Source organism: Dendrobium catenatum, unplaced genomic scaffold (assembly GCF_001605985.2).
Source record: "Dendrobium catenatum unplaced genomic scaffold, ASM160598v2 fragScaff_scaffold_671, whole genome shotgun sequence".
NCBI lineage: Eukaryota > Viridiplantae > Streptophyta > Magnoliopsida > Asparagales > Orchidaceae > Dendrobium > Dendrobium catenatum.
In genome coordinates, this window is record NW_021319133.1 from 726479 (window position 1) to 741922 (window position 15444).

Genomic DNA, 15444 nt, shown 5'->3' on the forward strand with positions numbered 1-15444 from the left:
TATTTCACTATCACTCTGAACAATAGACCCAATATATCTAAAACCTCTGTTTAAAATTGCGCAATAAGAGGCCCGCCTTGAGGCGCGCCTCTGCGCAATTTGACCCAAAACCGCCTAATTTTTATTGCAGGTTGTGAGAATATGATTATCTTTAGTGTTCTTAGCATCCTAAATGAAAATAAAATTTTTATTTTTATCAGTGTACTAAGGTTGACCTCCATAATTCAACTTTACCTTCAACTCCCTCTCTAGTCTTATCAATAAGAAGAATATCATCAACAAAAAGCATACAACAAGGTACAACCTCTTGCAAATGTCTAGTGAGAACATTCATGACTAAAGCAAAAAGATATAGGCTTATGGCTGATTCTTGATGTAATCCACTAAAATAGGAAAATATTTGGTCAAACCACCTTGTGTTTGAACACAAGTGGAGCTGCATGCATATCCTTAATGACTTGAATATAAGCATTATTAACCCCTTTCTTATGTAGAACTCTCCATAGCACTTCTCTTGGAACTTTATCATATTCTTTCTCTAAATCAATAAGAATCATATGTAGATCCTCCTCATTCTCTGTATACTTCTTCCATCGAACCTCTCAATAAAACTCTTATCTACAATAAGGAAATAAATACATTATCCCAAAGGATACCAAATTAAACCTGGTCCACTTACTATTATTACAAGGAAAACTTTCCTAAATGTAAGGTTTTGCTAGCATGTCAAGAAATTGCTCCATAAAAGTGTGCTGCCTTATGATGGTACATGCATCTTGAATTTTACTGCTGCCACTCGAGTTTGCATAGTCGTGTGCATTTAAATAGTTTGAAATGTCTCAATACGAAAGATTTGTCTCATGTAATTTAAGAAAAGAATTAAAGCTATATAGTTTTATGCAAAATTATTGTGTTTTTAAAAGTTTAAAGCAGCATCGCTTGTGCTGCTAGAAGCTTCTGAACATCAATGTCGTCCTCAAGCCATGCACTGCAATGCTTCGTTTCTGAACATAATCATTATATAATTTTTGTGATTGATTTAATTGCTAATTTTTTACTAGGGCACTCATGCGGTTTCACTCCATGAAAATGGAGGAAATAAATAAGATCATTAGAGAGCTATGGCAGCAGACCTACCGAGGGCAGGACATTGATTACATAAGTATACATTCTGATTCAGAAGGCATTGGAACTCGATCCTACAGTTACCGAGTAAGCCTTGGGAACTCATTTAGCTTAAGTTCATTCAAATTAACGTTCCTAATTTCAGTTTTCATAAAATTAAAATATATTTAGGTCCTTATGCAAACTGGTGATGCTGAGTTGGAAATGCGTGGAAGGTGCAGTGCTGGTCAAAAGGTGAGTGAGAAGGAGAAAATTCTGCAACCCTTAATATCTTGTGAAAGATGATGTCTTGCCATATGATGAGCATTTAAGGTTTCATTTGGGATGGCTTTCTTGTTGCTTCTTAAAGCAACTTTTTAGTATAAAAATTAAAATTTTTATACTAGGAAGTTGCTTTAAGAAGCAGAAAGAAAGCCGTCCCAAACGAAGCCTAAAAATGGGGAGTCTACTTTGTGGAATTAAGCAATATATTGATTGTATTCAGGTTCTTGCTTCTCTTATTATAAGATTGGCACTAGCCGAGACATTTTGTCTTAATTGTGGAATACTTGCATTGGATGAACCTACTACTAACCTGGATGGTCCAAACACCGAAAGTCTTGCTGCGGCCCTCTTGAGGTACTTTCCTAAATTTTCCCAATTCAAAATTTTTGCCATTTTCTGCTCCAAAAATCTCTTTACAATCCATATTCTGTCAGAATTATGGAAGATCGCAAGGGGCAAGAAAATTTTCAGCTAATTGTTATCACCCATGATGAACGTTTTGCTCAGCTGATCGGTCAGCGGCAACATGCTGAGAAATACTATCGTGTTACCAAGGATGAGCAGTAAGGCTTTATATTTTGATATAGTTTTTCATACCGTTTTCAAATTTTATTATTCACTACAACTTATTTCTAACTTTTAAAACCAGTCAACACAGCATAATTGAAGCCCAGGCGATATTTGATTGATGGTAATTCCTACCATACAAATATTGCATGTCGTTCAGAAATTCCATGATACCATAGTCGCCCACATTGTCATCCTTGTTTGGATGTATTCTAGAGCTGGCATACTAATTTTGTTACGCTATTATCAAATGCTGCAACAGTTATATACTAAACGTCTTTCTACACATTTGTGTAAGGACTTGATCAAGGTTTGATATGCAGCAAGTTCTCTTTGAAGCATTCTGATAATGGCGCTAATGTTCTTCACTAGAATTTGTGAGGGAAACAGGTAGCTTTATTACCGAATATTTCCAAAGTTTTTATTTTTTTATAAAAAATTTTGTGTGTGATAATTTCTCTTCTAGAAGTTATTAATGTAATTTGATTTCACTTCATCTTTGATATTAATGTGATAGAATGCACTCATGAAGTACACATTTTTTATAGATTCTTACCCGGGGCCTTATAATTTTTAGTTGTAGCAATAAATTGAGAGGGAGATATCCATGTGCAGTAATTTCAGGAGGCTTCATGATTGACTAGACAATTTGCTAAGCTTATCCATACCAAATGGAAGGACTATTTATGAGGTTGACTCAGCTAGAAATATCTTTCCCATGATTGAACCTTTTCTCTGATGTTTACAGAATATTATTCAACTTCAGAATGAGGATATTTGTTATGTGATTTTTTATCGCATGCTTGACCTTTGTTCCCCTATTTATAGGTGAAGACTGGGGTTGATGCTATAGAGGCGGCAATTTGAATTAATTATACAGGAAATAATAAGATGGTCTGGTTCTGTAGTGAATGAGGCCCTTTGTGTAACACCCCACAGTACTCCATAACAGTACGGTAGAGTGTAACAAGAATAACCATAACATTTCTATCATTTAACCTCTCATTCAGTTCATTTCATTTCAGATCTATATAAAAGATCATATAAACATCATTTAATATAACAAAGGAAGCATCTAATAATTCTCAAGTTTCATCAAAGACTTAAGTACATAACCACTAAGAAAATTCAAACAATTTCAAAGTAATACAATATCGCATTTCTTGCTAACCTTAAGAATTGATTTCCAAATTTAAAATACACATTAACATAAAACTTCAATACTTGTATATCAACTTTCTTCCACTTTTTCCTTTCATCTTAATTGTCTACGATTGTAAGTTACTTCGTAACCTCCCTCTTGCATGAACTCAATAATCTTATGCAACAATTTGATTCAACAACTTTAAGAGTTTCTCCACTAAGTGAAAATTCTTATAATGCATATAATAAAATTATTTAGCTTCCCTCTTCCTTAATTTTTTTTCTTATTTCTCCAATTTAACCTTTTTACTATTCCTTTACTGCTTCTACAATAGCTATAATTACAATTCCAAAATATGGCTTGTACAGCAAAATTAATAAGTATTTCTGTAAACCAATTTTGCTCTAGTAAATACAAATTCTGCACTCATGGAAACCTGCTCTCTAACTCCGCCTCATGCTACATAAATTCTGAAATTTTCTGTTCTCTGCTGGGCGTGCAACTACTGCTTGCATGAGCCGAAAACTCTTCACTGCACGGCAAATTATTATGTCCGTTATTCGGATTCATCCGAATATCAATTCAGACGCGTCATGTCACTAAAATATACTGGAATTCAATATATTCGAGTGACGTGACGCGTCTGGATTAGATATTTGGACATCCGATCCGCCGGACGGAATAATTTGCCTCACTGCACGACTTCACAAGCAACACTTCATAAACACATTACATACTAATAGTAAGTTAGTATATAATAATACAACATATTTATTTTTATGTATTTTAGAAATATACTTAAAAATGCTTGATTTAACCCCAATTATCATTAACTTTAAAATAAGTTTTAGAATATGTTTAAATAAATTTTAAATTTTACATACTTGAAAATTTTGGATCTTACAATTCTTCCCTCATTAGAATTTTGTCCATGAAATTCAAATTTTCATACATCTTCAAACAAGTGAGAAAACTTCTGCTTCAAATCTGCCTCCTTTTCCAATGTAGCTTGCTTTAATGATTTATGCTTTCATTTTATCTTTACAAAAAGAATCATTTTGTTTCTCAGTTCATAAACATTCCTTTTTAGTATCCTTTCAAGTTTTTCAACATATATCAAATCTTTCTGAAGTTCAATATCTTCATGAGAAATTTTTTGACCATCATCGATAATCCACTTTCTGAACATTGATATATGGAAAACATTATGTATATTGAGCATATTTGTAGGTAGAGCTAATATGTAAGCTACTTGTTCCACTCTTTTAATAATCTTAAATGGCTCAATATAACGAGGATTAAGTTTTCCACCTTGATCAAATCTAGGAACACCCTTCATTGGTCTCACATTTAAAAATACAAACTCTCCTACTTCGAACTCTATCATTTTATGCTTGAAATTATAATATTTATGTTTGCAGTCTTGAGCTATTTTTAACCTGTCTTTAATTAGTCCAACTTTTTCTGTAACCTGGTCTACCAACTATGGACCTAACATCTGCCTTTCCCCCACTTTAAACCAACTTAAGGGAATTTTGTATTTTCTGTCATATAAAGCTTCATAGGGAGACATCTTTATACTGGATTAGTAGCTATTATTATAAGTGAATTCTATTAATGAAATGTGATCCTTCCAGCTACCTCCAAAATCCAGAATACACAACCTTAAGAAATCTTCCAACACTTGAATCAACCTTTTTGATTAATCATTTGTATGTGGATAAAATGCAGTGTTGAATTTCAATTTTGTGCCCAAACTTGCATGTGTATCCTTCCATAACTTAGATGTAAAACGACCATATTTATTTAGTAAAATAGCCTTAGGAATTTCATGTAATCTAATGATTCCCCTCACAAATAATTTGGCTAATTTCTCCGTTGAATCAATCTGACGGATATGTAGAAAATGGGTTTTGACTTGGTGAGTCTGTCAACTACCACACATATACTATCATGCCCTTGTCTTGACCTAGGAAGGCCTATAACAAAATCTATGGTTATCTCTTCCCACTTCCATTCTAGAATTGATAAAGATTACAACATTCCACTGGATTTTTTATGCTCAGCCTTAATAACTTGACACTTTCAACTACACATCGCCACCACCACCCATTGCTTGCAATAAGTTAGCTCACTTAGCTGACACCATTGCTATTTGCCACTATCATCTAAGAAATTATGTGTGGAGCTCGGACGACAAAAATCGTACGAATTTATTACATTTTACTTGTTCTTTTGCTACGCTTTTGCAAATACTCAGCAAAATGACAGTAAATATGCATTTATGCTGAGTATTTGTAAAAGCGCAGCAAAAGGGCAATTAAAGCGTAGTAAACATCCTACCAATTGAATATTTGTTATTTTTTGCTACGCTTTTGTAAATACTAGGCAAAATGGCAGCAAAAGTGCATTCATAATTACATATTTGTTGCCCGTTTGTTGAATATTTTGAATATTTGCAAAAGCACAATAAAAGGGCAGTTAAATCGCAATAAATTTGGACAGTTCTCATCGTCCGGTCTCCACACAAAATAATTTATGTTGTCATCTTTCTAGTTTCTACTGTTGTTTCTTTTATCTAATTATTGCTTCACTTTTCAATTCTACTCTCGTATGTACTTTATTAGTGAAATAAATTTTTTTATTTTCTTCTATTATCATCATAATAATTTATGTTACTTTTCTATAAATTTTTTTTCTTTTGTGAGTATAAAATAGATTTTCGTAGCATCTAATGTTATTGAGGTATATTGACTTCTAAACCATAGGTGTGATAATATTCCCCAAAATGCCTGAAATTAGATAAATATGCCTAAATTTTAGTTTTGACCAAAATTATATAAGAAATAAAATATTAATTTTAAATATAATAATATTCAATAGTCATTAATTATATATTTTTATTACATATTTTATTATAATAATTTTTTAAATTTGGAAACGGAGGAATTTTTTTTTGTGCTGTTTTGTTCGTCAAATCACGTTCTCAATAACTCTTTTTTTCATTTTTCTGCAGTTTTGAGAAAACTTTTTATATATGCTTCTCCGTTATAAAACTTCATTTTCTGAACTAATGTTTTTTAAAACTGTCTTTTACAAAAGCACCAAAAAACAAACGAAGCTTAATTGATAATTAAGATAATTTTTAATTTGACCTAAAGTATAATTAAAATATAGTTTTAAAATTTTCATATAATATTTAAAATATTAGATTTAGTAATTAAAAAATAGCTGCACTAACTCTAATTATGATAATATATTTGTGAAATAAAGCTAAAATAATCAGTCACATATATTATTTATTAATGACATCAATATTTATAATTAGACATAGCATTTAATGATTAATCTCTAGGAGGAGGTCATTGTATTATAAGTTTATAACCTAATTAAAATGAGATGGCGATTTAAAATAAATAAAATTCTGTAAAACAAACATTTACATTTTTCACAGGATCATCCTTTTTGATCATTTAAAAAAAATAAAAAAAAATAAAAATAAAAATCCTTTTTGATCATTTCATGCAAGAAATCCACATAAAGTTCTCACAAATATCAAATATTTACAGCAACCATTTGAACAAATACACACACCCACCTCACATCTCTATAATGATCTTGCCTGTAGCATGGCCATCCATGCATTTAGCCCATCCATCCTCTGCATTGCTCAGTAAATGCCTAGAGTCCACCACTGTCTTCAACTTTTCTTCTTTCACCAGCCCAACCAGAAACTTCAGATCCTCTTCCTTCGGCATGAGCACCATTGGCACAGTCTTCTTCTTAGCACAAGTAAGCATCTTCATTGCAGACTTCACAAAGGTCATGGGATTGGGAGTGACAACCACCACCTTCCCATTTTCACTCAGATTAGGCTCAAACACAGACCATTCGACGCCGGTCGAACACTGTATCACAGCATCATATTTCTTACCTGATGGACTACGTAAGATTTCGCCATCTCGGCTCTTGTAGTCGAGAACCTCATCTGCACCTAGGCTCTTCACCAAGTCTATGTTCCGAGCGCCGCAGGTTGCAGTCACATGGAGGTTTGCAAGCTTGGCGAGCTGCACGGCGTAGTGGCCTACGCCGCCAGAGGCGGCGGTGATGAGGATATTGAGGGGCTTTGCGGAGCCATCGAACTTTGCTCCGGCGGATTTCAGTGCTTGGAGTGCGGTGGAAGCAGCTATAGGCAGACCTGCACCTTCAGCTGGGGATACTTCTGCTGGCCTGTGAACTGTTAGGCTTGATGAGGCCACTGCATATTCTGCAAGCCCGCCTCCTTTCTATTAATGAGAAGAGAAAAACAGAGATGGAGATAAGATAATTAGTTAAAGCTTCGTTTGGAACATCTTTTGATCATTATTTTTTTGTTATTTTTATTGAATTTTTTGTGTTTGAAAGCTACTTTTAAAAGCAGTAAGAAAACCGTCACAAATGAAACTAAGCAAAGAAAAATGTTAAGAGTCTATGATGCCCACCATAAAGATAAGCATGGATACAACTTTGTCTCCAGCTTTGAAGCTCTTGACTGCAGAACCCACCTCAATAACCTCTCCAGCGACATCAGTAACTGTCTCATAAGAGAACGGTTGTGAAAACTTTGGCTTAGTTACATATGAAATACTGCGTTGTCAAATTATGCTAAAGATTTATGAACATAAAAAGGTCAATGCAGAATTCTTAAATTTTTTAACTGACAAAAGTGCTAAAAAACTATGCTATGCCTAAAATTGTCCTTCAACAAGCGATATCATTTGGTTCTTCTAAGGCCTTCTCCAGCCGTTCGGCAAACAGGCGAATGGAGAGCCTCAGACGTGCCAACCGAACTCCATTTTTGTTGGCATTTAGTCGCTGATGAACAGTGCTACGCCAATATTGGCGTCGCACTGTTCACTTTCGCCATTTCTTTCTCTCTACCGAACTCCATCTGAAAAAGGCGCGAAAGAAACGACAATGATTTTGGGGCAAAATGACGTTCCACTGGAGATGAATCACGGCACTTTTTGATTTTACTGCATTTTGCAGTGAAAAATGAGAGTTTCGGTTGGAGATGCCCTAAGGAACTTGTAATGTAAACTACATAAACTTTGGGTTTCATTTGGGACGGCTTTCTTTCTGCTTCTTAAAGCAGTTTTTTAGTATAAAAATTAAAATTGTTGCTTTAAGAAGCAAAAAGAAAGCCATCTCAAACGAAACCTTAGAAAATTACCAGAAAATTACCAGGCGTGTTACGTGTGATTGCCTTAATTCCTTATTTTGTTTATATTTCTCTTCTAAATTTTCATAATTTTCCAATTTTCTTCTCGAGTAAATCACAGATGTTTGTTGAACTCTTCCATAGTTCTTTTTTTTTTTTTTTTAAATTTCTTGTTCAGGTTGTATTCAGATAAGCTCTTGTTTTATCATTATCATTTTCTTCATTTTGATCATATTAAGGGGAGTCAGAGCGGGTCGTTATAAATGAAAAATATGACTTTCTATTCCAGCCCAGCTTGTCAATAAAAAAAATGAAATTATAGTAATAGGAAAATGATTAAAATGATTCCTTAACTTTTTATGAAGGATAACAATGATCCTCAACTATATTGAAGGATCATTTTGATCCCTTAAGTCCTTAAAAAGGAATCAAAATAATTTAATGGTGGGACTATTTTGATTCCTCTTTTAAGAGCGGATGAATCAAATGGTTCTTTAATATAGTTTGAGACAATTTTGATTTTTCTCTTATAATAGCAAACAAAAAACTATAAAGTAAAATAATTGTGGTTACCCATACAAGGACGAAACCAGCTTATTTTTTCAATGGGGATAAAATTTTAATTAAATAATAATAATAATAATAATTTTATCAAATAATCGCCAACATAATTTTATCAAATTTATAAGAGTAAATATTTATCATTTATATACGTGAAAAGGTTGAAGTAACTCTAGTAGCAGATAAGATTAGAGAGATTCGTTGTCTTAAATGGTTTGGACACATAAAATGTCGATTTTTCGATAACCCGGTTAGGAGAGTACATGTAGTGGATTTAGCTTATGTTAAGAAAGATGGAGGTAGATATAAAAAGTCTTGGCTAGAAAATATTAGAACTGATCTTTTATTAAATTTAAATGAGAATTTGACTATTAAAAGGATACAACGAAAAAAAAAGGATTCATGTAGTCGACCCCATATAGTGGGACAAAAATTTGATGTTGTATCTTTCAGTTAATACTAATGCTAGAACATTAGTTGAAGTGATATCATATAAGTTATTAGGCCATAAGAGATCACAAAAGTTTGACAGTGGGATTCGCAACTCCATTGCTACTCTATCCCACTTTATAGAGCTTCAAGCTCCTCTAATTTAGTCTCATATTGCTCGAAAATTAAAATATTTTAATTATAATCAAGTTAAGGCAATTCTATTTATACTATTTTAATTTGATCAAAAGAGCATGATCAAATTAAAATAATACAGTCAAAAGAGCATGATAATACTGGAAGATTAATTCAGCCAAAAAGGTATGATAAGTTTCAAATATTTTATAACTAAGACAGTTCGCTAGGAGAGTAAGCAGTATAGGGCTGTAAGCGAACCAAACGTTCGGCAAGCTACTCGTTGTTCGGTTCGATTAAATCTCGTTTGTGATCGTTTAATTAACTAAACAAACAAACTTGAATAACATTTTAAATACTCGGTTCTTAAATAAACAAACTTGAACACTAATGCGTTCGGCTCATTTATGATCACGAACAACATCATTTGAAACTCGTGAACAAGCTCGACATTGAGCTCAATAAGAAGCTCTATAAAAAATCGATTCGTGATCGATTTTGAACTTGTGAATAAGCTCGATAAAAATAAATAATATTTGATTTAGAACGCTTCTCTTTTTCATTCTTTCAGACTGCTGCAGGTATCAGATATTACTTAATTAGCTGTCTAAGTAATTATAGCTTTATATGACTATTTATTTATAAATCATTGCCTTTGTTAATGCTGTTGTTAGGAAAATTATGTGAATATGAGATTTGCTTATAAATCATTGCCTATGTTACATACACAATTGCTTGTATTATAAATGTGTTTGTTCATAGATATGTTCATGAACGTGTTTGTTTGATAGTTTTAAAAAATCATTAAATATGTTCGCGAACATGCTCGATGTAATCGTTTGTTAGGAAGCTCGATAAAGCTCATTTGTTAAGTTAGTGAACATCTGAAAGTAAAGCTCGTTTATAACTCGTTCCTGTTTGTTTGTTTAAAGCTCGATAAGAACATGAACTGAAAATAAACCGAATATGAACACTCATTAATTTAAATGAATCAAACATGAACACAAATAATAAAGCTCGAGCAAACATGAACCAAACTTGAACAAGTTGATATTAAATGAACACAAACATGAACACTCGCATACTTGGCTAGGCTCGGCTCGGTTCGTTTGCAGCCCTAAAGCAGTACAATTATAGAAATATAATAGTGCAAAGAATAGACTACACCAAAGTTGGATGGAAAATCTAAGAAGATTCTCAACTAAAACTGCATGCGATTGAGGAGAAGAGAAAACACAATAAAACTAGTTGATCATGCTAAAAAAATACTTAACCAAGGTGCTATGACTAACTTTACCGGAAGTTGGTTAAAATATATATAACTAAACTAGTGACTCTAATCAATATCCCCATATTTGTGCAAAAATAGGATGAGCCAGAGTTGTCTCTAGAAGGGTTTCAACACAAGTATTGTGGTATCAATATCATTGGGACCTAGAAGGCCTTAAGGATGACTAACTTAAGCTAGACAAGAAACTAAAAAAACAGAGTTTGCAAATATACATTGAAGAAAAAAATGATGATTGCACCATCGTATTCCCAAGTTATAATAACTGAGCAACTATAAGAAGTTAAGCCTATCTTGCAAGATATTTCCATTTAAGAAGTATGAAATTTTCCTAATCCATGATTTTTCCCACAACATGGCATGATGCACTTGCCTATAAAGATAGAAATGTAACAGTGAATGAATAATATTTGACCTGGTATAAATGGAAATCGGGGTGGAAACAGTGGTCGAAGGTTGCCTTTCTGAGTTTTCCAATCAACGGGGTTCAAGCTTGCTGCTTCCAGCTTTAGCAAGACCTCATCTTTCTTTGGTGAAGGAACTGGGACCTCAACATGCTGCAGAGAGGAGCCATATAATCAATATTCATTAGGATAATATGGACATTTTTTTCTTTTTAAACTATAAATGAAAAGCTTCATAATTGTTAAAAGTCTGGAACATTCTCAAGACCGTGTTCTTACCTTATCAATGCACAAAATAAAAGCTATGAGAAGAGGCAAATTATTAGGCGCAGACACCGAACAGAGAGAATTATCCGGATTTCTCTTTGTCTACAATAAAAGCGCAGTTAAAGAGCATTTACTGTAGCAGATGCGCTTTTACGGTAGACAGAGAGAAAACTGGATGATTCTCTCCATCCGGTATCCGCACCTAATAATTTCTCATGAGAGAGAGAGAGAGAGAGAGAGAGAGAGAGAGAGAGAGAGAGAGAGAGAGAGAGATCTGTAAGGTGCAGTGGAGAAAGAATAAACTGTAATACAAGATATTAAGAGAAACCTCAAGTTTTTAAGATATCAGGCAGGTTTCAGATGAATAAATAGCCTGATCACTACAGAAGACTTAGGCTCTATTGAAGAATCATCCCCTGCTTGCGAATCCAATTACGCATTGAGTTGATAGGGGTCTAAGGGGCAAAACCCACTTCTCAGTGTTATATTTTGGGGTTATATCCTGAATGTAAATATGATAGGTGTTATGTCCAGTATTTTAACTTAAGCGATTAGAGAAATTCATGCGGCTGTGTAAAGTGGACTAATTTTTTAACACAAAATTTTGTTTCATTTGATCTTCTTATGATTTTTCTTTCATTTTCTTTCTAAATGAGACTATTACATGCACAGATTTTCCATGTTATCTTCTCTCTGAAAAAAATCTGTCTTTCAATTTCACAGACTGAATAAAGTAAATGGTCCATTTAGAATTCTGTCATGAATCCAACACTTACATGGGATGTTATTGTCTTTTCGACTAGTAGATTAAGCCAATAAATTTGGTATAGTTTTACTCCAGAATTTATTACAAATCAGAAATACGCTTCATTTGGTATAGTTTTTGTACTGCTTTTTAAAATGAATTTTTATTACAAAAATTTTAAATTCAAAAAAAATTTGTACTAAAACATTATTTTAAAAAGCAAAAAAAAAACGATCCCAAACGAAATCATAATCTTCTGCCCCATCCTGCTGAAAACTTGCACTAAGACCTGTTATCCGTGATCACAAAACTCCAGAAAGAAAGAGAGAATAAACAATACCTACCATAATCTACAGTGGCATAGTACGCTATGATAGAATCATAGAAGTTTAAATTTCCCAAGAGCTTCTAACAGGGAAATATCTTGACATTTGCAAATGGAAAAAGTTTTAGCAACCAACAGTCCTGTTAAACAGGGATGGAACCAGCCTCAAATTCATAGGTGGACAAAATTTTCATATAAGTTAATATTTAAAAAAATAAATAAATACATAATTCAAACCAAAATTTTATATTTGAATATGATTGATAAATTAAAAAATGATTACAAGCTTATCAATTTATTTTGAATTATTTTATAATATTATATTATAACTTTATTGGTAATCAAATAAAACACATCTTTTTAAATGTAAGGCAACTAGACAATCGTTAAGCCTATCATCATATATTCATTATTCAATTGATGTTTGACAATTTTCATTGCAGAAAATGCTCTCTCTATTATAGTAATAGCAACTAAAAAAATTAATGCTAAAGTAATAAATTTATATAAATTATAGCTATTGTGTATAATTTTCTACTTTAAATAAAGTTTAGAAGTTTTAGTTGTGCCTTATATAACTTTTATGAATTAAAAAAAAAAATCTTATTTAGACAAAATAGGGTTGTCGGTGAGGGATAAATTACCTAAAATATCATTACTAAAATTAATTTATTAAAATTTTGAGGGGATTGCAATAGTCAATATAAAATTTGAATTAAATGAAAAGAAAAAAAAAAAACAAAGGGCCATTTGAGATCATTTTAATTTTTTTTTTTTTATGTTTGTTGATATAAAATAAAATAAGTTTGGTAGGCAACCATGGTTATTATTTCTTTTTTCAAACACTTAAAATATTTGAAGTTTGCCTTGAAATTTGAATGTTGTTAAACACAGCTTGATTTATTTTTAAAAATAAATAAATAAATAAAATAGTTAAAATATATACAAACAAACATGATTTTTAAAGTAAAAATAAAAATAATTGTACAGACAATTTCATTTAGGGGCCTAGAAACACATTCTTTCCGCTTATACAAATGTTGCGGATCTGATGGTGTGAAGACGAGTTAGGTTTTTGTTGTAGTAAAGAGGGGAGATGTTGTTTAGTTCATTTTTTCAACATAGCTCGTAGGAGATATTTGTTTAATAGGTATTAGGAGATTGTGCTCTTGCTTATGAGTGAGTTACATCATTTGCTATAAATCTCCTATTGCTGCCTGAGGCCAGTTGTGTGCACTACCAATTTCCTGCTCTTGCTCACAGGTGAATTGTAGTGTGCATTAGAAGTTCCCCCCTACTATCCATAGATAGGTTGGTTTGTTTAATACGAGCTCCTTGTCCACGCCTGTAGACTAATTATTGTGGGCACTATGAGTTCTCTGCTCCTGCTCACTGGTGAATTTTAGTGTTTATTATTAGTCATTTATTACTCATAGGTGAACTGCTTTGTTCAAAAGAGGTCCTTGTATTTCCTTATAAGTGAGTTGATAGATTCATTATAGGTTCCCGGTTCTCGCCTGCAAGCAAACTATCACATTGCAAGTTCCTTGCTCGTGCCTGTAGTTTGTCACAAGTTTATGTTCATGCCCATGGGCAACTTATTCTGCCTACCACAGGTTCACTTAGCTCTTTTGATTTTGCAAATTTTATTTAATTTCATTCTAGTTTTAGAATGTTAATTTAGGTCCAGTTCGCTACTTATGTTCAATATTGTTCGCTCAAACCAACAAGTTGTACTTCAATGTTCTCATTTTTCTTTATTCTCTACGAGCACAAGCTTTGTTTAGTTGCATTTTAGTTAATAATTTTTTTTTAAAATATTTCATATTTATTGAAAAATTCGGCACCCTCCTGGCACCTCCTTGGTTTAGAAGAAATTTTTGAGAGTCTAAATTTGCCCACCACACAAAGAAAGGCATGCATGGTCGGTGTTAGGTGACACCTTGTCCGTTATCTTCAATATCACCACACCAAGAAAGGCGTGCATGAGTTTTTAGTAGGCTGCAAGCGAACCAAATGTTCGGCGAGCTTCTCGTTGTTCGGTTCGATTAAAAGCTCGTTTGTGATCGTTTAATTAACTAAACAAACAAACTTGAACAATATTTTAAATACTCGATTCTTAAATAATCAAACTTGAATACTAATGCGTTCGGCTCATTTATGTTCGCGAACAACATCATTTGAAGTTCGTGAACAAGCTCGACATTAAGCTCGATAAGAAGCTCAATAAAATCTCAATTCATGTTCGATTTTAAACTCGTGAATAAGCTCGATAAAAATAATTAATATTTGACTATATAATTAATAAATATAAATAATCATTACCTTTATTATATAAACAATTGCTTTTATTATAAATGTGTTTGTTCATAGATATGTTCATGAACATGTTTGTTTGATAGTTAAAAAAATTCGTTAAATATGTTCGCGAACAAGCTTGATAAACACTAAACGAACGAACATGAACTGAACATGAACAATCCTTAATTTAAATGAACCAAACATGAACACAAACGCTAAAGCTCGAACAAACATGAACCAAACTTGAACAATCTGATATTAAATGAACAGTTGAACACAAACATGAACACTCGCATACTCGACTCGGCTCGGTTCGTTTGCAGCCCTATGCTAAAGTAGCAGACAAATTACCTGATCCAACAAGCCATTCACAAGTAAAATTTTTTTTTTTAACAGGATATCCACCCGCTGTCACCCCTGAAATGGAGCTTGACGGAGTGAATAATCCTCGACTAACCTAGAAGAGACATCCACCCCAGAAACCTCCTGGCCCATAGTTAATTGGGCCCCACTTAAGGACAAATTATTTTGTGCGGAGTCTGGACGTTGTCCAAAGACCAATAAACATGTGCCACGTCATTCAAAAAGTGTACCATGCTTGGTACCGTACGATTCTCCCGTCCAATGTCCGCATAGAATAATCTCTCCCACCTAAGAGGAAGGCGCTGCCGCTCGAGAGAAATCAAGCA

At 33.0% G+C, this 15444-nt stretch overlaps 2 protein-coding genes across 2 annotated transcripts in view; one reads left to right on the top strand and one right to left on the bottom strand.

The window, feature by feature from the left end:
- Nucleotides 1-2297, top strand: part of LOC110105633 (DNA repair protein RAD50) — a 54428-nt gene extending 52131 nt beyond the window's left edge. The window contains exons 23-27 of the mRNA XM_020835212.2: nucleotides 1062-1212; nucleotides 1297-1359; nucleotides 1610-1743; nucleotides 1824-1952; nucleotides 2039-2297. Coding sequence (XP_020690871.2) covers nucleotides 1062-1212; nucleotides 1297-1359; nucleotides 1610-1743; nucleotides 1824-1952; nucleotides 2039-2078 — 517 coding nt within the window. The 3' untranslated portion in view covers nucleotides 2079-2297. The remainder of the gene's footprint in view (nucleotides 1-1061; nucleotides 1213-1296; nucleotides 1360-1609; nucleotides 1744-1823; nucleotides 1953-2038) is intronic.
- Nucleotides 2298-6610: 4313 nt separating this feature from the next.
- LOC110105635 (chloroplast envelope quinone oxidoreductase homolog) lies at nucleotides 6611-12596 on the bottom strand. Its single transcript, XM_020835215.2, has 4 exons — nucleotides 12474-12596; nucleotides 11129-11270; nucleotides 7582-7673; nucleotides 6611-7386 (listed from the first exon to the last, which is right to left on the bottom strand). The coding sequence occupies exons 1-4, from the start codon at nucleotides 12474-12476 to the stop codon at nucleotides 6700-6702; spliced, it is 924 nt and encodes a 307-aa protein (XP_020690874.2). The 5' UTR covers nucleotides 12477-12596; the 3' UTR covers nucleotides 6611-6699.
- Between the last annotated feature and the right edge of the window lie 2848 nt (nucleotides 12597-15444).